Consider the following 23,025-nt stretch of genomic DNA (forward strand, 5'->3'; position numbering starts at 1 on the left):
TATAAATTCTTCAGTCACAAACAAGGTGAATTTCATTGATCCCTCCCATATTACAGAAAGGCCCCTCCCCTCAGCAGCACACATTATCTCCAGCTATTAAAGGGGTACTCCGGGTATTTCTAAGCTATGGCCGGGGAGGGGGTGGTTATAGACAGCGGCAGTCACTTATCTCCCCGGTTCCAGCGCCGGCTCCGCTCCGCACACCCGTACCTCTTCCTGATGTGAGCTGCAGCAAGAGACGTGACGTCTCAAGGCAGCTCAGCCATTCAGCAGCCAAGGCAAGACTACGCGGGAAGGGTGTACGTGGCAGCTCGATCCGGCGGTGGAACCGGGGAGGTAAGAGACGGCTGCCGTCTATAACCACTTCCTCACCGGCCATAGCTTAAAAATACCCCCGGGCTGGAGTACCCCCTTAATGTGATCCCAGGGCCCATCAGACACTGGAAGGCTGCATGGAGGGGTCACATAACACCTCTCACAGTATAGAACTTGTCCAGCCGCAGTCGGTCAATGCCGTTCCACTCACGGTTCAGCGTCTGCCAGAACGTGCGCACAAAGAGGCTTTCTGTGGAAATGGGAGGCACAGATTAAAATCGAGGTGTATCTAAGCCACAAAACATACCCCCAGTATAAGGGTGATACGTACGTGATTGCCTGTTCTGCAGAGAGTGCACCAGCTGGGACATGGTGAGCGCCAACTCCTCCTGCAGAAACAAAGATCACACCTGTTACTGCTGCCCCGGCTGTCCTCCAGGACCCCCCCCCCCCAATAACAACCCCACAAGCCGCATCAGCTCACTGCCTCAAATAACCATCCATCAGGACAACTCATCCAATAACCCCCCCCCCCTCTCCTCCTACCCTCCCCCCAGGCCACCCCCCCCTCTATGCTCCCCAAGGATTAGGCCACCCCCCTCCCTCTATGCTCCCCAAGGATTAGGCCACCCCCCTCCCTCTATGCTCCCCAGGATTAGGCCACCCCCCCTTCCCTCTAAGCTCCCCAAGGATTAGGCCACCCCCCCTTCCCTCTATGCTCCCCCAGGATTAGGCCACCCCCCTCCCTCTATGCTTCCCCAGGATTAGGCCACCCCCCTCCCTCTATGCTTCCCCAGGATTAGGCCACCCCCCTCCCTCTATGCTCCCCCAGGATTAGGCCACCCCCCCTCCCTCTATGCTCCCCCAGGATAAGGTCCCCCCCCCCCCAAGTCAGGTCAACCCCCTCTCCTCCTACTTTCTCCACCCGGATCAGATCACCCCCCCCCCCTCTCAATACCTGCAGCTGCGGCTTGTCCTGCATCCACATACAGTAAAACAGACCCTTCCAGATTTTGCAGAGCTCATCAGCCGTGAAGCCTCCTAATCAGAGAGACAAGAGGTTAATAAGAGCCGGTTCTTGCCTCCTCTCCCGTCTCTCCCCCGGTGCTGTCCCACTCCTCCTCTCCCGTCTCTCCCCCGGTGCTGTCCCACTCCTCCTCTCCCGTCTCTCCCCCGGTGCTGTCCCACTCCTCCTCTCCCGTCTCTCCCCCGGTGCTGTCCCACTCCTCCTCTCCCGTCTCTCCCCCGGTGCTGTCCCACTCCTCCTCTCCCGTCTCTCCCCCGGTGCTGTCCCACTCCTCCTCTCCCGTCTCTCCCCCGGTGCTGTCCCACTCCTCCTCTCCCGTCTCTCCCCCGGTGCTGTCCCACTCCTCCTCTCCGTCTCTCCCCCGGTGCTGTCCCACTCCTCCTCTCCCGTCTCTCCCCCGGTGCTGTCCCACTCCTCCTCTCCCGTCTCTCCCCCGGTGCTGTCCCACTCCTCCTCTCCCGTCTCTCCCCCGGTGCTGTCCCACTCCTCCTCTCCCGTCTCTCCCCGGTGCTGTCCCACTCCTCCTCTCCCGTCTCTCCCCCGGTGCTGTCCCCCTCCTCCTCTCCCGTCTCTCCCCCGGTGCTGTCCCCCTCCTCCTCTCCCGTCTCTCCCCCGGTGCTGTCCCCCTCCTCCCCCCCGGTTCTGTCCTCCTGTGAAGGTGACCATGAAGGGTTAATACTTCTGGAAAACATTGTAATCTTTCAAATGTCTCCAGCTTTGGAACCGCTTCTAGCTGGTCTACAAGGAATGTTGGCAGCCCCCCCCGAGAGGATCCCACCCTGAACTCACAAAAGAAGATGTCTCATAACTGATAAGACTAAACCACTAGCCAGCTCACTGCGCAGTACAGGAAGCTAATGACCATTTATGGACTGACCAATCAGAATGTGACATGTATGTGTCTTGTGACTTGAAACCCCACCTGTATTAAAAGCATATACACTCACCGGCCACTATATTAGGTACACCATGCTAGTAACGGGTTGGACCCCCTTTTGCCTTCAGAACTGCCTCAATTCTTCGTGGCATAGATACAACAAGGTGCTGGAAGCTTCCTCAGCTTTGGTCCATATTGACATGATGGCATCACACAGTAGCCGCAGATTTGTCGGCTGCACATCCATGATGCCAAACTCCCGTTCCACCACATCCCAAAGATGCTCTATTGGATTGAGATCTGGTGACTGTGGAGGCCATTTGAGTACAGTGAACTCATTGTCATGTTCAAGAAACCAGTCTGAGATGATTCTAGCTTTATGACATGGCGCATTATCCTGCTGAAAGTAGCCATCAGATGTTGGGTACATTGTGGTCATAAAGGGATGGACATGGTCAGCAACAATACTCAGGTAGGCTGGGGCGTTGCAACGATGCTCAATTGGTACCAAGGGGCCCAAAGAGTGCCAAGAAAATATTCCCCACACCATGACACCACCACCACCAGCCTGAACCGTTGATACAAGGCAGGATGGATCCATGCTTTCATGTTGTTGACGCCAAATTCTGACCCTACCATCCGAATGTCGCAGCAGAAATCGAGACTCATCAAACCAGGCAACGTTTTTCCAATCTTCTACTGTCCAATTTCGATGAGCTTGTACAAATTGTAGCCTCAGTTTTCTGTTCTTAGCTGAGCGGAGTGGCACCCGGTGTGGTCTTCTGCTGCTGTAGCCCATCTGCCTCAGAGTTGGCCGTACTGTGCGTTCAGAGATGCTCTTCTGCCTACCTTGGTTGTAACGGTTGGCTATTTGAGTCACTGTTGCCTTTCTATCAGCTGGAACCAGTCTGCCCATTCTCCTCTGACCTCGGGCATCAACAAGGCATTTCCGCCCACAGAACTGCCGCTCACTGGATGTTTTTTCTTTTTCGGACCATTCTCTGTAAATCCTAGAGATGGTTGTGCGTGAAAATCCCAGTAGATCAGCAGTTTCTGAAATACTCAGACCAGCCCTTCTGGCACCAACAGCCATGCCACGTTCAAAGGCACTCAAATCACCTTTCTTTCCCCATACTGATGCTCGGTTTGAACTGCAGGAGATTGTCTTGACCATGTCTACATGCCTAAATGCACTGAGTTGCCGCCATGTGATTCGCTGATTAGAAATTAAGTGGTAACGTGCAGTTGGACAGGTGTACCTAATAAAGTGGCCGGTGAGTGTATATATTTCTTGAGAAACCAAATAAAGTGAGTGCGCACTCCTGAACTCAGCTGAGTGATGAGGTTATACCATGTTTTTGCCTGGCGTCATGTCCTCGTCGCTAGCGCTCAGCTTACTTAATTTGGGTAGGGATAGTCACTTATAAAAGATAGAATTCACCTTATCAGTTGGAGGAGACACTGAGCTCTAGAGACTGACCGCCTGCCACTCACCAGAGGAAACAGGACCATCTGACGAAGGAGACTGATCACCTCCATTGAAATATGGTAAGTCTACTGATTCTTTGAATCTGTGGCTTATCCGTGTGTCAGACTGTCCTGATTGAGGCTGGGGGTGTATGTGTTGATCTCTGGAGGTCACTGAACGGCCAGTGGGTGTCTCCGCTGTACTGTCCTAAGAACCTTTAGTATATATATTATATATACACAGCCGTAACCGTCTGACTATCGCCTGAACTGCTTGCAGTTTTCTTCCTCTGAAGTTGTGCGACTGGTTTTCCTTTTTCTTTTTGTTGTTGTGTATTAAGCTCGGTTTTACGGTTGTCGTAAGGTTTTTTTTTGCTGTGTTCGATATTTGGGCTCTGTATGGGCCCTTTACTTTGAAAAGTTCGCTAGTCGAACTGCACAGGGCTATACGCCTCCTGAGTGCGATTGCTAGATTAGCTACGATCACGTCACGAGGAAAAGATTGACACGGGGACGACCGGGCGTCAGGTGTTGTGACGCAGAAGTGTGTGTGTGTTTTGCAGTTGCTCAGCTTCTGAGGGAGCTTACTGTACTCCAATCTCTGATAGGACGATTGTGACCAGATTTTAAACACTGTTGAATTCTATTTTTGCTGTATTTTTCCTGGGTGTCAGAAGCTTTCTGTACAGATTGCGGGACCCGCTGATAAACCGCACACAGGTTAGCGTACGGGATATGCCGGTATACGCCTAGTGAGACCGCCAGAGATTAGCTCTGGTTGAATCACATAGGTTTGACACCTGGGCGGCGTAGTTCGGATTTCACAAACGCAGATAGGGAACCGGTCGCATTCGCCCCAGACGGGAAGCAGAAACCAGTAGTGTGATGGAGAGCCTACGGTCCTTGTTCAAGCCAAAAGTTGGTCTGAAAAGGAATGGAAGCCCAGTCAAGCTGGTAAGCCTGGAGAGAAGGAAAACACTTGTTGCGAGTTAGAAGAGAATAGAAGTTGTAGTGTTTGTGGTAGTAATGTTAATACATTGAGAAGATAACTGCAGGTATATAGGGGTATGCTGAACACTATACTGTACTATACATGGGGTGTTAGATAAAAGATAGTTCAATGGATAAAACCAGGGGTGGATTGTGTACTGTGTGTGGTTTTGTCAGTTAAATGATTAGCACAATGAATCTCTATGTATAGTGTAGTATATAGGAACTTGAGACAGTTATCATGGATTAAGTTTTAATTCCTTCAATTCACCATTGTTCTTGGCCTAGTGTTTATGGAGACTCCTTATCTGAGCTGCCTGTCAGCTGGATGTTTTATAACTGTTTGTGAGACTCTTCACATTCTCCCCCAATGAGAACATGATGCTGATCTACACTTGCCCAAAGTACAGGGGGGGCTAAGGGCCATGCTGGAGTGTTGGTCATCCTTAGTGTATAGATGCAGAACACTCAGGGGACTATAAAAGCTGATACACACAAGCAGAGGGGGGAAAAGTGTTCATAATAAGTATATTATGTATGTGTATCAGACAATGCTAGCAGGTGGAGGGCCACCACCCTAAGATGGCGTTGATTACTGGACTTGTGGTGTGGAAAAAAAAAAAAAAAATTCTAACTCCCATCATGTCTGTTACAATGGTAGATCACATTCCATCGCCCCTGTTCCCCCGCCCCTAGAGAACAAAGGTGTCTTTAGAAACAGCCCCTAAGATGACACCACCTATTACCACGCCCTAAGCCAACGCCCCCCATATCTGGCTATTGCTTCTGGTCCGGTGGCCATTTTAACTCCTGGCATTTCTGTCATCTGCCCTCCCGAACGTCCCACCTACCAACCCCCATGCCCATACTGCTTAGTGTCACTGAGGGGCGGACACAGGATTCTCCGATAGAGAGTAACAACTGTTTTGTACTTCAGCTAATGAATGTTATTACCTAATGGTTAGGAAAGTTAGACAAAGATTTATGGACTGTCTGTAAGAGCAGGGGTCTATAAGACCTATTAGTATATAAGATTGTTGTACTGAAGTGTCAGTAGACGTCAGAGAGACATAGCAAGGTTTACTAGGAATGTCAGGAGGAAAGTGATAATTGGTAAAGATCAAGCGCAGAAGTTTATTTCCAGAGATATCTATCCTAATAAGTTCTAAGCAAATTGGTTTGTTTTTTCCTACTGAGTTCTAAGTATTTTCCCAGTGTCTGCTTTTTCCTTTTCCCTTTCTTAAATTCTGCTGTGAAGCTTTCATTCTTATCAGTTAGCTGGGAGGGAGACTGTGGGGGTAGCGACCCTGCGCGGTTACAGTCCGGTACGAGAAGAGCGCAGCATTTGATATCTGTTTCAAAAACTTCAAGGTTACTTTACTGGGAAAGGGTTAATATGAGACTAGCTGGGTGTAACATGTTTTTTTATTTTTAGTTTTTAAGGATGAGAGTTTTGTGATGATTATAACAAACTATTATAATACACTAAGCCCATGAGGAAAAAGTTATTACTTACTAAAGGAAACTTTTTTAGAGTATGAGAGTTTATAGAGTAGTTCGCGGTTTTGTCTATCTGCAATACCTATTATGAAGTACGATGATTGTGCCGGTCAATCTGGGTTTAATGCAGAAAAGTCGTTGAACTGCTACTACAGTTATTACAAACTATATTCAAAGAAAGACAGATACTGATTTCACGTAGCAAAATAATCTTTATTAAATACACTTTTTAAAATAATTCATATATATTTATTAAAAAGAGAGATGACCAAACATTAAAAAAGAGAACGGCGGCTGTCCTGGAAGTATTCCTATTGTAACCACATCACATATGCTGAGATCCCTTGACCTACAACTTGCATCACAAACCAGGGGGATAAATACTGAAATCTCCTGCAATAGGGTATAATATTACTAGTATTACAGAATAAAGTGCTAGTGCATCTAATCCATATACAGACCTACAGCTAGTTAATTAGTCTCCTATCCACCCTTCACCTAGATATTACCACCCCATCGTATCCAGGGATCCAGCCAGTCAATTACCTTTCACGGTGTGTTATTGTATGTATCCTCCAGGACGCCACCACCCCGACGCGCGTTTCGTTGCCTTCGTCCGGGGTCACCCTTGTAGGTCAAGGGATCTCAGCATATGTGATGTGGTTACAATAGGAATACTTCCAGGACAGCCGCCGTTCTCTTTTTTAATGTTTGGTCATCTCTCTTTTTAATAAATATATATGAATTATTTTAAAAAGTGTATTTAATAAAGATTATTTTGCTACGTGAAATCAGTATCTGTCTTTCTTTGAATAGAGTTTATAGAGTAGTCTACTTAAAACACCTTCATATTGTGAAGTGATTTTATTACTGTTTCCCAATGTTGTTACTAAAGGTGTATAGTTGTATACTTGGCTATGTTATTATAGTATAGAGAAGGGGGGAAAGAGGAAGTAATGAATTAAAAAAAAAACTGAACAAACTTTATTGTGGACTTAAGATGTTTATTGTGTTTTTGTTATTTAATATGAAAAATGAAAATGTAATTGAAAGCCCAAATATTAATGAGAGTTTAAAAGCTTTCTTTATAGATTATCTCAGACTTTACAAAGATGGATGACACAGGACGCAAGGATATATAGTGACCGCCATGCAGCGTCACGTTCCACTGCAGAAACCGCTCCTGCCATAAGCTGGAGGTGAGGACAATCACTGAGACATGTAAGATGGTTGGAGGTAACTGTGCAGATGTCTATATGAAGCCCACCATTATGGGGTAATTGGCAAATTAGAGATTTGTCTGGTCCCTGGGCTTGCCAATAAAAAACCCTGTTCAAAGAAGAAGAAAAGCTGCCATAGAGCGGCTGACGCAACGTTCACGCAGACAAACCCTGAGGCCAAAAAGGGTGATGGATGATGGACGAAGCTGCCGATGCTGCGGTGTCCGGTCTCTTCCTGAGGTAACCGTACATAGTGTACAGGTGGAGGGGGAGATGCTTCCGGTCTATTCCTGAGGTAACCGTACATAGTATACAGGTGGAGGGGGAGATGTTTCCGGTCTCTTCCTGAGGTAACCGTACATAGTATACAGGTGGATGGGGAGATGTTTCCGGTCTCTTCCTGAGGTTCCCGTACATAGTGTACAGGGGGAGGGGGAGATGTTTCCGGTCTCTTCCTGAGGTAACCGTACATAGTGTACAGGTGGATGGGGAGATGTTTCCGGTCTCTTCCTGAGGTAACCGTACATAGTGTACAGGTGGATGGGGAGATGTTTCCGGTCTCTTCCTGAGGTAACCATACATAGTGTACAGGTGGATGGGGAGATGTTTCCGGTCTCTTCCTGAGGTCCCCGTACATAGTGTACAGGTGGAGGGGGAGATGTTTCCAGTCTCTTCCTGAGGTAACCGTACATAGTATACAGGTGGATGGGGAGATGTTTCCGGTCTCTTCCTGAGGTAACCGTACATAGTATACAGGTGGAGGGGGAGATGTTTCCGGTCTCTTCCTGAGGTAACCGTACATAGTATACAGGTGGAGGGGGAGATGTTTCCGGTCTCTTCCTGAGGTAACCGTACATAGTATACAGGTGGATGGGGAGATGTTTCCGGTCTCTTCCTGAGGTAACCGTACATAGTATACAGGTGGATGGGGAGATGTTTCCGGTCTCTTCCTGAGGTAACCGTACATAGTGTACAGGTGGATGGGGAGATGTTTCCGGTCTCTTCCTGAGGTAACCGTACATAGTTTACAGGTGGATGGGGAGATGTTTCCGGTCTCTTCCTGAGGTAACCGTACATAGTATACAGGTGGAGGGGGAGATGTTTCCGGTCTCTTCCTGAGGTAACCGTACATAGTATACAGGTGGATGGGGAGATGTTTCCGGTCTCTTCCTGAGGTAACCGTACATAGTGTACAGGTGGGGGGGGGAGAGATTTCCGGTCTCTTCCTGAGGTAACCGTACATAGTATACAGGGGGATGGGGAAATGTTTCCGGTCTCTTCCTGAGGTAACCGTACATAGTATACAGGTGGATGGGGAGATGTTTCCGGTCTCTTCCTGAGGTAACCGTACATAGTATACAGGTGGATGGGGGAGATGTTTCCGGTCTCTTCCTGAGGTAACCGTACATAGTATACAGGTGGATGGGGGAGATGTTTCCGGTCTCTTCCTGAGGTAACCGTACATAGTGTACAGGTGGATGGGGATATGTTTCCGGTCTCTTCCTGAGGTAACCGTACATAGTGTACAGGGGGAGGGGGAGATGTTTCCGGTCTCTTCCTGAGGTAACCGTACATAGTATACAGGTGGATGGGGAGATGTTTCCGGTCTCTTCCTGAGGTAACCGTACATAGTGTACAGGTGGATGGGGAGATGTTTCCGGTCTCTTCCTGAGGTAACCGTACATAGTGTACAGGTGGATGGGGATATGTTTCCGGTCTCTTCCTGAGGTAACCGTACATAGTGTACAGGGGGAGGGGGAGATGTTTCCGGTCTCTTCCTGAGGTAACCGTACATAGTGTACAGGTGGATGGGGAGATGTTTCCGGTCTCTTCCTGAGGTAACCGTACATAGTATACAGGTGGATGGGGAGATGTTTCCGGTCTCTTCCTGAGGTAACCGTACATAGTATACAGGTGGATGGGGAGATGTTTCCGGTCTCTTCCTGAGGTAACCGTACATAGTGTACAGGTGGATGGGGAGATGTTTCCGGTCTCTTCCTGAGGTAACCGTACATAGTTTACAGGTGGATGGGGAGATGTTTCCGGTCTCTTCCTGAGGTAACCGTACATAGTATACAGGTGGATGGGGAGATGTTTCCGGTCTCTTCCTGAGGTAACCGTACATAGTATACAGGTGGAGGGGGAGATGTTTCCGGTCTCTTCCTGAGGTAACCGTACATAGTATACAGGTGGATGGGGAGATGTTTCCGGTCTCTTCCTGAGGTAACCGTACATAGTATACAGGTGGAGGGGGAGATGTTTCCGGTCTCTTCCTGAGGTAACCGTACATAGTATACTATGTACGGTTACCTCAGGAAGAGACCGGAAACATCTCCCCCTCCACCTGTATACTATGTACGGTTACCTCAGGAAGAGACCGGAAACATCTCCCCCCCACCTGTACACTATGTACGGTTACCTCAGGAAGAGACCGGAAACATCTCCCCATCCACCTGTATACTGTCTCTTCCTGAGGTAACCGTACATAGTGTACAGGTGGGGGGGAGATGTTTCCGGTCTCTTCCTGAGGTAACCGTACATAGTGTACAGGTGGATGGGGAGATGTTTCCGGTCTCTTCCTGAGGTAACCGTACATAGTGTACAGGTGGAGGGGGAGAGATTTCCGGTCTCTTCCTGAGGTAACCGTACATAGTATACAGGGGGATGGGGAGATGTTTCCGGTCTCTTCCTGAGGTAACCGTACATAGTATACAGGTGGATGGGGAGATGTTTCCGGTCTCTTCCTGAGGTAACCGTACATAGTGTACAGGTGGAGGGGGAGAGATTTCCGGTCTCTTCCTGAGGTAACCGTACATAGTATACAGGGGGATGGGGAGATGTTTCCGGTCTCTTCCTGAGGTAACCGTACATAGTGTACAGGGGAATGGGGAGATGTTTCCGGTCTCTTCCTGAGGTAACCGTACATAGTATACAGGTGGATGGGGAGATGTTTCCGGTCTCTTCCTGAGGTAACCGTACATAGTGTACAGGTGGAGGGGGAGAGATTTCCGGTCTCTTCCTGAGGTAACCGTACATAGTATACAGGTGGATGGGGGAGATGTTTCCGGTCTCTTCCTGAGGTAACCGTACATAGTGTACAGGGGAATGGGGAGATGTTTCCGGTCTCTTCCTGAGGTAACCGTACATAGTATACAGGTGGATGGGGAGATGTTACCGGTCTCTTCCTGAGGTAACCGTACATAGTGTACAGGTGGAGGAGGAGATGTTTCCGGTCTCTTCCTGAGGTAACCGTACATAGTGTACAGGTGGAGGGGGAGATGTGGATCTATTTGTTTTTAAGTCTTTTCCAGAGACAAGCAGCGAGAAGCTGAGAGACCAGCGGATGGAGAGGAGATACAGGGTAAAGATGGCGTCAGACAGTAAGTAATTGTGCCGCCTGCCTTGTATCTCACTGTAAGTTATCTGGCAAAACCAGCAGAAGGAAGCCATGTGTAATGTGGTGTAGTATCCTCACATTGGGCGGCCCAGGGGACAACAAATATAGCAGAGAGGGTTGTGTATGGCTGTATTACCTACACCTGTCATAACCTACTGTAAGTAACACCGTAAAGTGCCTGTCTGCATAGTCTGTCACATTCCCTGAAACAGACAGGAAGATAAGTGGACGTCATCCACCTGCTACAGGTGGCCTATATAGGTAGGTCCTTACAGGTGGCCTATATAGGTAGGTCCTTACAGGTGGCCTATATAGGTAGGTCCTTACAGGTGGCCTATATAGGTATGTCCTTGTCTGTATTGATGTCTTCTTTACAGGTCAGCCAAAGCTATGGGAGAGAACAAAGCCAATGTCTGAGGTGATACTAGTGGCCTTAAAAGAAGCTTTATAACTGAGACCAAGAATCCAAGTGTCTGTAAAGAGGCCTGTCAGTCAAAAGATAGGTTTAAGGTTCCATTCCAATGTTACTAACTATTACAACAGTATAATGTGATATGATTTTCATTATAAGAAACTTTTTTAAACCTTGAATGATGTTTAGTTTATACTTAGGTTTTATTCCTATGGTGGTTATTTTATGTATAATATGTGATGATCTCAGTGAAACAAGAGACAATTCAGCAAGATCCAAATATTATATTGGTAATAAGCGCCCAGTTAATTCATATCCATTAAATCTGTGCCCACATCTGCTCATTCCTTCATGCTCCCTGTCAGTCAGCCCTTTGTCCCGTCCTCTCCATTCCTGCTATAATGTGTCTGCACTCACACTGCTGTATATAAAGGTTTCTGTCACTGTCCTCCTGCACAGCTCTGTGATTCTCACTTACTGGTATCTACACACTGCTGCTGTTTTCAGGTTTATGCATTTACTATACATTATACTTCACATGCTGATTTCTAAATTGTACAGCAACTTATAATGGGACATATGTAATGGGACTATAAGAGAATCCAATACTAAAGATTATGAAGCTTCACTGATTGGTTATTATAAGTGAATCTAATGGTTACATAGTAGGTCACATTGTAGAGATTTTATTGCATTTATCTGTTGTGCTGTTTTTAGTCTATGTATCAATAAACTTTATTATTTTCTGCTTTTGCCATGAGATAAGATTTGCTCACATCTGAACTTTCCCTTTTCAAAAACTTTTTAAAGTTAGTTCTTGTGACTTTCCAATCCCCACATGATGCCGAAGTGGTAGAGTCCTTGTGATAGAGTCAGGTCTGTTATATGCAGTGAAGAACTTATTGTCTGATCACTCAGTGTCACAAGGAGACGTAGGAGTGACAGGAGACTAGGTTAGGTTACTGCCTTTAAAGTCTTCCTACGGTAAAGGGACCTAGAGAAGGGGGCTACATCTGTAGTCAGGATTAGGGACATGAGTGATGAGACAATAAGGTTTCGTTATTTTGATAAAATCCAGAGAGGTATTTGAGAAATATATATATATATACACCGGCCACTTTATTAGGTACACCTGTCCAACTGCACGTTACCACTTAATTTCTAATCAGCCAATCACATGGCGGCAACTCAGTGCATTTAGGCATGTAGGCATGGTCAAGACAATCTCCTGCAGTTCAAACCGAGCATCAGTATGGGGAAGAAAGGTGATTTAAGAGCCTTTGAACGTGGCATGGTTGTTGGTGCCAGAAGGGCTTGTCTGAGTATTTCAGAAACTGCTGATCTACTGGGATTTTCACGCACAACCATCTCTAGAGTTTACAGAGAATGGTCCGAAAAAGAAATAACATCCAGTGAGCGGCCGTTCTGTGGGCGGAAATGCCTTGTTGATGCCAGAGGTCAGAGGAGAATGGGCAGACTGGTTCCAGCTGATAGAAAGGCAACAGTGACTCAAATAGCCAACCGTTACAACCAAGGTAGGCCGAAGAGCATCTCTGAGCGCACAGTACCTCCAACTTTGAGGCAGATGGGCTACAGCAGCAGAAGACCACACCGGGTGCCACTCCGCTCAGCTAAGAACAGGAAACTGAGGCTACAATTTGCACAAGCTCATCGAAATTGGACAGTAGAAGATTGGAAAAAACGTTGCCTGGTCTGATGAGTCTCTATTTCTGCTGCGACATTCGGATGGTAGGGTCAGAATTTGGCATCAACAACATGAAAGCATGGATCCATCCTGCCTTGTATCAACGGTTCAGGCTGGTGGTGGTGCTGTCATGGTGTGGGGAATATTTTCTTGGCACTCTTTGGGCCCCTTGGTACCAATTGAGCATGGTTGCAACGCCACAGCCTACCTGAGTATTGTTGCTGACAATGTCCATCCCTTTATGACCACAATGGACCCAACATCTGATGGCTACTTTCAGCAGGATAATGCGCCATGTCATAAAGCTAGAATCATCTCAGACTGGTTTCTTGAACATGACAATGAGGTCACTGTACTCCAATGGCCTCCACAGTCACCAGATCTCAATCCAATAGAGCATCTTTGGGATGTGGTGGAACGGGAGATTGGCATCATGGATGTGCAGCCGACAAATCTGCGGCAACTGTGTGATGTCATCATGTCACTATGGACCAAAATCTCTGAGGAAGCTTCCAGCACCTTGTTGTATCTATGCCACCAAGAATTGGGGCAGTTCTGAAGGCAAAAGGGGGTCCAACCCGTTACTAGCGTGGTGTACCTAATAAAGTGGCCGGTGAGAGTGTATGTAATATATATATATATATATATATATATATATATATATATATATATATATATATATATAATATATGTTTGGATATTGATAATAGCTTTGATTTGTTTTGGTGTAATTAAGCTGTATATTGTACACCTAACGTGCACATATCCACTTCTTTTAGTCTTACATGTTATATTCCTTCTAATAGGTAGAAACATAGAAAAACTGTTGTTTCAAGCATCTGCTTCTCTTTAAATAAAAAGTATTTCCTTGTGTTATCTCTGGCCTTTCACCAACTTATCTCCCTTGTTTGTGTTCAGGTTTTATTAACACGCTTTCCCTCTTTCTACTGGTTATACGTACAATTAGCTTTATCTACCACCTGGTTACAGTGATGACCCATTCTAAGACTGTCAGATCCTTTACTTTTCAGACGCAGAACTGCCGAGATGACACATTGCTTGGACACTAATCTAGTAAAGTTCTCCATGTTACAGACACTTCCAGGCACAACAACCCTCTGATATCTATCCATGAGCCAACCACTAACACCAACCGGATATTGGGTCCAATTCTTACTAACTTCTCTGTAAACTCTTTATTGTAAGAACTGTATCCAAGGCTGGAGGTAAATCAGGGGTTGAAACTAACTTGATGGCTATAGATATTTTTCCAGGAGAAAGAACCATGCGCCTTGAACATCTGGATGTTAAAGTAGTAACTCCAACTATGTATGCCGAGTTAGGCTGCATTCACACGTTCCGGGAAGTTGTCCGTGCTCACGGATAATTTTACAGCCCATTGCTTTCTATGGGGCTATTCAGATGTTCCGTGATTTCACGGATCCGTGATCCGTTCCGTTAAAAAATAGGACATGTCATTATTCGGAACGGATGCACGGAAAGGATTCCCCATAGAAATCAATGAGATCCGTGTTTTTCACAGATGTGACATCCGTGTTCATCCGTGAAAAACACGGATGTGATGTAATCAATGTCATTTAAAATGCTGTAAGACAGATCCGTGAAAAAAACGGACACGGATACAAAACGGACTGTTTTGCACGGATCACGGAGGTAGCTGCCGGACCACAATCACGGACCGGGAAAATCCCTGAACGTGTGAATGCAGCCTTAAAGTCTCAGACGATTCCAAAGAAGCCAACGAACAAAGAGCACTTGCCCCCTTTGAAGACTACGGTGCACTACCAAGACTCAAATTAAGGGCATAGGGATAACTAGTAAGAATATCTGAGGGTACTGAGAAGTCCAGGTACAAAGGGGGGTTACTCATTAGGAGGAACTCGTCTCAAACTGGTGAAGTCTCCTATACTCCCTTCCCGCTCAGAGGCCTCGGATATTCATAGGTCCTTAGGGAACCTTCAGGGATAGTTAGATTACAATGTTTTAGGGGGGCCTGTGAAGGTGACCATGAAGAGTTAATACTTCTGGAAAACATTGTAATCTTTCAAATGTCTCCAGCTTTGGAACCACTTCTAGCTGGTCTACAAGGAATGTTGGCAGCCCCCCCAAGAGGATCCCACCCTGAACTCACAAAAGAAGATGTCTCATAACTGATAAGACTAAACCACTAGCCAGCTCACTGCGCAGTACAGGAAGCTAATGACCATTTATGGACTGACCAATCAGAATGTGACATGTATGTGTCTTGTGACTTGAAACCCCACCTGTATTAAAAGCATATATATTTCTTGAGAAACCAAATAAAGTGAGTGCGCACTCCTGAACTCAGCTGAGTGAGGGGGTTATACCATGTTTCTGCCTGGTGTGATGTCCTCGTCGCTAGCACTCAGCTTACTTAATTTGGACAGGAATAGTCACTTGGGAATGAGGTGGATAATAAAAGGTAGAGTTCACCTTATCACTCCTCCTCTCCCGTCTCTCCCCCGGTTCTGTCCTCCTCCTCCTCTCCCGTCTCTCCCCCGGTTCTGTCCCCCCTCCTCCTCTCCCGTCTCTCCCCCGGTTCTGTCCCCCTCCTCCTCTCCGTCTCTCCCCCGGTTCTGTCCCCTCCTCCCGGTCTCTGTCCCCCTCCTCCTCCTCTCCCGTCTCTCCCCCGGTTCTGTCCCCCTCCTCCTCCTCCTCCTCTCCCCCGGTGCTGTCCCCCTCCTCTCCCGTCTCTGTCCCCCTCCTCCTCTCCCGTCTCTCCCCCGGTTCTGTCCCCCTCCTCCTCCTCTCCCGTCTCTCCCCCGGTTCTGTGCCCCTCCTCCTCTCCCGTCTCTCCCCCGGTTCTGTCCCCCTCCTCTCCCGTCTCTGTCCCCCTCCTCCTCCTCTCCCGTCTCTCCCCCGGTTCTGTCCCCCTCCTCCTCCTCTCCCGTCTCTCCCCGGTTCTGTCCCCCTCCTCTCACCGTCTCTCCTCCGGTTTCTGTCCCCCATCCTCCTCCTCTCCCGTCTCTCCCCCGGTTCTGTCCTCCTCCTCTCCCGTCTCTCCTCCGGTTCTGTCCCCCTCCTCCTCCTCTCCCGTCTCTCCCCCGGTTCTGTCCTCCTCCTCTCCCGTCTCTCCTCCGGTTCTGTCCCCCTCCTCCTCCTCTCCCGTCTCTCCTCCGGTTCTGTCCCACTCCTCTCCCGTCTCTCCCCCGGTTCTGTCCCCCTCCTCCTCTCCCGTCTCTCCCCCGGTTCTGTCCCCCTCCTCCTCTCTCCCGTCTCTCCCCCGGTTCTGTCCCCTCCCTCCGTCTCCCCCGGTTCTGTCCTCCTCCTCTCCCATCTCTCCTCCGGTTCTGTCCTCCTCCTCTCCCGTCTCTCCCCCGGGTCTGTCCTCCTCCTCTCCCGTCTCTCCCCGGTTCTGTCCTCCTCCTCTCCCGTCTCTCCTCCGGTTCTGTCCTCCTCCTCTCCCGTCTCTCCTCCGGTTCTGTCCTCCTCCTCTCCCGTCTCTCCTCCGGTTCTGTCCTCCTCCTCCTCCCGTCTCTCCTCCGGTTCTGTCCTCCTCCTCTCCCGTCTCTCCTCCGGTTCTGTCCCCTCTCCTCCTCTCCCGTCTCTCCTCCGGTTCTGTCCCCTCCTCCTCCTCCTCCTCCTCCTCTCCCGTCTCTCCCCCGGTTCTGTCCTCCTCCTTTCCCGTCTCTCCCCCGGTTCTGTCCTCCTCCTCTCCCGTCTCTCCCCCGGTTCTGTCCCCTCCTCCTCTCCCCCGGTTCTGATCCTCCCTCCTCTCCCGTTCTGTCTCCTCCCCTCTCCCGTCTCTCCTCCCGGTTCTGTCCTCCTCCTCTCACCGTCTCTCCTCCGGTTCTGTCCTCCTCCTCTCCCGTCTCTCCTCCGGTTCTGTCCCCCTCCTCCTCCTCCTCCTCTCCCGTCTCTCCCCCGGTTCTGTCCTCCTCCTTTCCCGTCTCTCCCCCGGTTCTGTCCTCCTCCTCCGGTTCTGTCCCCCTCCTCCTCCTCCTCCTCCTCCTCCTCTCCCGTCTCTCCCCCGGTTCTGTCCCCCTCCCCCGTCTCTCCCCCGGTTCTATCCCCCTCCCTCCTCCCCCGTCTCCCCCTGTTCTGTCCCCCTCCTCCTCCTCCGGTTCTGTCCCCCTCCTCCTCCTCCTCCTCCTCTCCCGTCTCTCCCCCGGTTCTGTCCCCCTCCTTTCCCGTCTCTCCCCCGGTTCTGTCCTCCTCCTCTCCCGTCTCTCCTCCGGTTCTGTCCTCCTCCTCTCCCGTCTCTCCTCCGGTTCTGTCCTCCTCCTCTCCCGTCTCTCCTCCGGTTCTGTCCTCCTCCTCTCCCGTCTCTCCTCCGGTTCTGTCCTCCTCCTCTCCCGTCTCTCCTCCGGTTCTGTCCTCCTCCTCTCCCGTCTCTCCTCCGGTTCTGTCCTCCTCCTCTCCCGTCTCTCCTCCGGTTCTGTCCCCCTCCTCCTCCTCTCCCGTCTCTCCTCCGGTTCTGTCCTCCTCCTCCTCCTCCTCCTCCTCTCCCGTCTCTCCCCCGGTTCTGTCCTCCTCCTCTCCCGTCTCTCCCCCGGTTCTGTCCTCCTCCTCTCCCGTCTCTCCCCCGGTTCTGTCCCCCTCCTCCTCTCCCCCGGTTCTGTCCTCCTCCTCTCCCGTCTCTCCTCCGGTTCTGTCCTCCTCCTCTCCCGTCTCTCCCCCGGTTCTGTCCTCCTCCTCTCCCGTCTCTCCTCCGGTTCTGTCCTCCTCCTCTCCCGTCTCTCCTCCGGTTCTGTCCCCCTCCTCCTCCTCCTCCTCCTCTCCCGTCTCTCCCCCGGTTCTGTCCTCCTCCTCTCCCGTCTCTCCCCCGGTTCTGTCCTCCTCCTCCTCCTCCGGTTCTGTCCTCCTCCTCCTCCTCTCCCGTCTCTCCCCCGGTTCTGTCCCCCTCCCCCGTCTCTCCCCCGGTTCTATCCCCCTCCCTCCTCCCCCGTCTCCCCCTGTTCTGTCCCCCTCCTCCTCCTCCTCCGGTTCTGTCCCCCTCCTCCTCCTCCTCCTCTCCCGTCTCTCCCCCGGTTCTGTCCCCCTCCTTCTCCTCTCCCGTCTCTCCCCCGGTTCTGTCCCCCTCCTTTCCCGTCTCTCCCCCGGTTCTGTCCCCCTCCTCCTCCTCCTCCTCCTCTCCCGTCTCTCCCCCGGTTCTGTCCCCCTCCTTCTCTCCCGTCTCTCCCCCGGTTCTGTCCCCCTCCTTTCCCGTCTCTCCCCCGGTTCTGTCCCCCTCCTTTCCCGTCTCTCCCCCAGTTCTGTCCCCCTCCTTTCCCGTCTCTCCCCCGGTTCTGTCCCCCTCCTCCTCCTCCTCCTCCTCTCCCGTCTCTCCCCCGGTTCTGTCCTCCTCCTCTCCCGTCTCTCCCCCGGTTCTGTCCTCCTCCTCTCCCGTCTCTCCCCCGGTTCTGTCCCCCTCCTCCTCCTCTCCCGTCTCTCCCCCGGTTCTGTCCCCCTCCTTTCCCGTCTCTCCCCCGGTTCTGTCCCCCTCCTCCTCCTCCTCCTCCTCTCCGTCTCTCCCCCAGGTTCTGTCCCCCTCCTTCTCTCCGTCTCTCCCCCGGTTCTGTCCTCCTCCTCTCCCGTCTCTCCCCCGGTTCTGTCCCCCTCCTTTCCCGTCTCTCCCCCAGTTCTGTCCCCCTCCTTTCCCGTCTCTCCCCCGGTTCTGTCCCCCTCCTCCTCCTCCTCCTCCTATCACCGTCTCTCCCCCGGTTCTGTCCTCCTCCTCTTCCCGTCTCTCCCCCGGTTTCTGTCCTCCTCCTCTCCCGTCTCTCCCCCGGTTCTGTCCCCCTCCTCCTCCTCTCCCGTCTCTCCCCCGTTCTGTCCCCCTCCTCCTCCTCTCCCGTCTCTCCCCCGGTTCTGTCCCCCTCCTCCTCCTCTCCCGTCTCTCCCCCGGTTCTGTCCCCCTCCTCCTCCTCTCCCGTCTCTCCCCCGGTTCTGTCCCCCTCCTCCTCCTCTCCGTCTCTCCCCCGGTTCTGTCCCCCTCCTCCTCCTCTCCCGTCTCTCCTCCGGTTCTGTCCCCCTCCTCCTCCTTTCCCGTCTCTCCCCCGGTTCTGTCCCCCTCCTCCTCCTTTCCCGTCTCTCCCCCGGTTCTGTCCCCCTCCCTCCCTCCTCCTCTCCTGTCCCCCTCCCTCCCTCCTCCTCTCCTGTCCCCCTCCCTCCCTCCTCCTCTCCCCGGTTCTGTCCCCCTCCTCTCCCGTCTCTCCCCCGGTTCTGTCCCCCTCCTCTCCCGTCTCTCCCCCGGTTCTCACCTTCGAGCTCGCCGCTGCGGGCAGACATGTATCTCCGCAGTTTGCGCAGCGCCCGGTCCCGGCTCGTCTTGTCATTGGCCGCCAGTTTCTGCGCCATCACCACGCTGGGCTCCGCCATGCTGCCTCAGTCACGTTGATCGCTCAGGGTCGCTGGCCGGTGACGTCACAGTTATCCTGAGACGCGATATGATTACGTGGAAGAACAAAACCAATCAGGCTTCGGACTTAAAGAAACGCCCACACCGGCCCGGAAACCAATGAGCAACGCGGAGCGGAGCCCCATAGTAACGGGCCAGCCCCCTGTGATAAGGCGGGAGCGGAGAGCGGAGGATTCTCCACACTGATCTGTGAGGTGGAGACTGAGGTATATACAGGAGAGCAGTGTGAGGTATACAGCGGTATATACAGGAGAGCACTGTGAGGTATACAGCGGTATATACAGGAGAGCAGTGTGAGGTATATACACGGAGTGCACTGTGAGGTATACAGCGGTATATACAGGAGAGCAGTGTGAGGTATACAGCGGTATATACAGGAGAGCAGTGTGAGGTATACAGCGGTATATACAGGAGAGCACTGTGAGGTATACAGCGGTATATACACGGAGAGCACTGTGAGGTATACAGCGGTATATACAGGAGTGCAGTGTGAGGTATACAGCGGTATATACACGGAGAGCACTGTGAGGTATACAGCGGTATATACAGGAGAGCACTGTGAGGTATACAGCGGTATATACAGGAGAGCACTGTGAGGTATACAGCGGTATATACAGGAGAGCACTGTGAGGTATACAGCGGTATATACAGGAGAGTACTGTGAGGTATACAGCGGTATATACAGGAGAGCACTGTGAGGTATACAGCGGTATATACAGGAGAGCACTGTGAGGTATACAGCGGTATATACAGGAGAGTACTGTGAGGTATACAGCGGTATATACACGGAGAGTACTGAGGTATATACACGGAGGGCACTGTGAGGTATACAGCGGTATATACACTGAGCACTGTGAGGTATACAGCGGTATATACACTGAGCACTGTGAGGTATACAGCGGTATATACACTGAGCACTGTGAGGTATACAGCGGTATATACAGGAGAGCACTGTGAGGTATACAGCGGTATATACACAGAGAGCACTGTGAGGTATACAGCGGTATATACACTGAGCACTGTGAGGTATACAGCGGTATATACACGGAGAGCACTGAGGTATACAGCGGTATATACAGGAGTGCAGTGTGAGGTATACAGCGGTATATACACGGAGAGCACTGTGAGGTATACAGCGGTATATACACGGAGAGCACTGTGAGGTATACAGCGGTATATACAGGAGAGTACTGTGAGGTATACAGCGGTATATACAGGAGAGCACTGTGAGGTATACAGCGGTATATACACGGAGAGCACTGTGAGGTATACAGCGGTATATACACGGAGAGTACTGAGGTATATACACGGAGGGCACTGTGAGGTATACAGCGGTATATACACTGAGCACTGTGAGGTATACAGCGGTATATACACTGAGCACTGTGAGGTATACAGCGGTATATACAGGAGAGCAGTGTGAGGTATATACACGGAGTGCACTGTGAGGTATACAGCGGTATATACAGGAGAGCACTGTGAGGTATACAGCGGTATATACAGGAGAGCACGGTGAGGTATACAGCGGTATATACACGGAGAGTACTGAGGTATATACACGGAGGGCACTGTGAGGTATACAGCGGTATATACAGGAGAGCACTGTGAGGTATACAGCGGTATATACAGGAGAGCACTGTGAGGTATACAGCGGTATATACAGGAGAGCACTGTGAGGTATACAGCGGTATATACACGGAGAGCACTGTGAGGTATACAGCGGTATATACACGGAGAGCACTGTGAGGTATACAGCGGTATATACACTATATACACGGAGAGCACTGTGAGGTATACAGCGGTATATACACGGAGAGCAGTGTGAGGTATACAGCGGTATATACAGGAGAGCACTGTGAGGTATACAGCGGTATATACACTATATACACGGAGAGCACTGTGAGGTATACAGCGGTATATACACGGAGAGCAGTGTGAGGTATACAGCGGTATATACACTATATACACGGAGAGCACTGTGAGGTATACAGCGGTATATACAGAAGAGCAGTGTGAGGTATACAGCGGTTTATACAGGAGAGCAGTGTGAGGTATACAGCGGTTTATACAGGAGTGCAGTGTGAGGTATACAGCGGTATATACACTATATACAGGAGAGCAGTGTGAGGTATACAGCGGTATATACAGGAGAGCACTGAGGTATACAGCGGTATATACACTATATACAGGAGAGCAGTGTGAGGTATACAGCGGTTTATACAGGAGAGCACTGTGAGGTATACAGCGGTTTATACAGGAGTGCAGTGTGAGGTATATACAGGAGAGCACTATGAGTGCGGTGTGAGGTATATACAGGAGAGCACTATGAGTGCAGTGTGAGGTATATACAGGAGAGCACTATGAGTGCGGTGTGAGGTATACAGCGGTATATACACGGAGAGCACTGTGAGGTATACAGCGGTTTATACAGGAGAGCACTGTGAGGTATACAGCGGTATATACACTATATACACGGAGAGCACTGTGAGGTATACAGCGGTATATACAGAAGAGCAGTGTGAGGTATACAGCGGTTTATACAGGAGAGCAGTGTGAGGTATACAGCGGTTTATACAGGAGTGCAGTGTGAGGTATACAGCGGTATATACAGGAGAGCACTGTGAGGTATACAGCGGTATATACAGGAGAGCACTGTGAGGTATACAGCGGTATATACACTATATACAGGAGAGCACTGTGATGTATATACACGGAGAGCACTGTGAGGTATATACACAGAGAGCACTGTGAGGTACATACAGCGGTTTATACAGGAGAGCAGTGTGAGGTATACAGCGGTTTATACAGGAGTGCAGTGTGAGGTATACAGCGGTATATACAGGAGAGCACTGTGAGGTATACAGCGGTATATACAGGAGAGCACTGTGAGGTATACAGCGGTATATACAGGAGAGCACTGTGAGGTATACAGCGGTATATACACTATATACAGGAGAGCACTGATGTATATACACGGAGAGCACTGTGAGGTATATACACAGAGCACTGTGAGGTACATACAGCGGTTTATACAGGAGTGCAGTGTGAGGTATACAGCGGTATATACAGGAGAGCACTGTGAGGTATACAGCGGTATATACACGGAGGGCACTGAGGTATACAAAGGTATATACACGGAGAGCACTGTGAGGTATACAGCGGTATATGCACGGAGAGCACTGTGAGGTATACAGCGGTATATACAGGAGAGCACTGTGAGGTATACCGCGGTATATACAGGAGAGCACGGTGAGGTATACAGCGGTATATACACGGAGAGTACTGAGGTATATACACGGAGGGCACTGTGAGGTATACAGCGGTAAATACACGGAGAGCACTGTGAGGTATACAGCGGTATATACACGGAGAGCACTGTGAGGTATACAGCGGTATATACAGGAGAGCAGTGTGAGGTATACAGCGGTATATACACGGAGAGCACTGTGAGGTATACAGCGGTATATACACTGAGCACTGTGAGGTATACAGCGGTATATACACGGAGAGCACTGTGATGTATATACACGGAGAGCACTGTGAGGTATACAGCGGTATATACACGGAGAGCACTGTGAGGTATACAGCGGTATATACAGGAAAGTACTGTGAGGTATACAGCGGTATATACACGGAGAGCACTGTGAGGTATACAGCGGTATATACACGGAGAGTACTGAGGTATATACACGGAGGGCACTGTGAGGTATACAGCGGTATATACACTGAGCAC

At 50.2% G+C, this 23,025-nt stretch overlaps 2 protein-coding genes across 4 annotated transcripts in view; one reads left to right on the forward strand and one right to left on the reverse strand.

The window, feature by feature from the left end:
• Positions 1-375: 375 nt before the first annotated feature.
• Positions 376-19,320, reverse strand: LOC138767509 (ribosomal RNA processing protein 1 homolog A-like). The gene is made up of 4 exons (XM_069945048.1): positions 19,135-19,320; positions 1,274-1,356; positions 647-704; positions 376-565 (listed from the first exon to the last, which is right to left on the reverse strand). The coding sequence occupies exons 1-4, from the start codon at positions 19,250-19,252 to the stop codon at positions 462-464; spliced, it is 363 nt and encodes a 120-aa protein (XP_069801149.1). The 5' UTR covers positions 19,253-19,320; the 3' UTR covers positions 376-461.
• Positions 19,321-19,337: 17 nt separating this feature from the next.
• The window catches only part of HSF2BP (heat shock transcription factor 2 binding protein), a 156,078-nt gene continuing 152,390 nt past the window's right edge, over positions 19,338-23,025 (forward strand). The window contains exon 1 of one of the 3 annotated variants that reach the window (XM_069945043.1): positions 19,338-19,498. The gene's annotated coding sequence lies outside the window, so the exon portion shown is untranslated. The remainder of the gene's footprint in view (positions 19,499-23,025) is intronic. The other 2 variants (XM_069945046.1, XM_069945047.1) reach the window with 2 other exon arrangements.

Source organism: Dendropsophus ebraccatus, chromosome 11 (assembly GCF_027789765.1).
Source record: "Dendropsophus ebraccatus isolate aDenEbr1 chromosome 11, aDenEbr1.pat, whole genome shotgun sequence".
Classification (NCBI taxonomy): domain Eukaryota; kingdom Metazoa; phylum Chordata; class Amphibia; order Anura; family Hylidae; genus Dendropsophus; species Dendropsophus ebraccatus.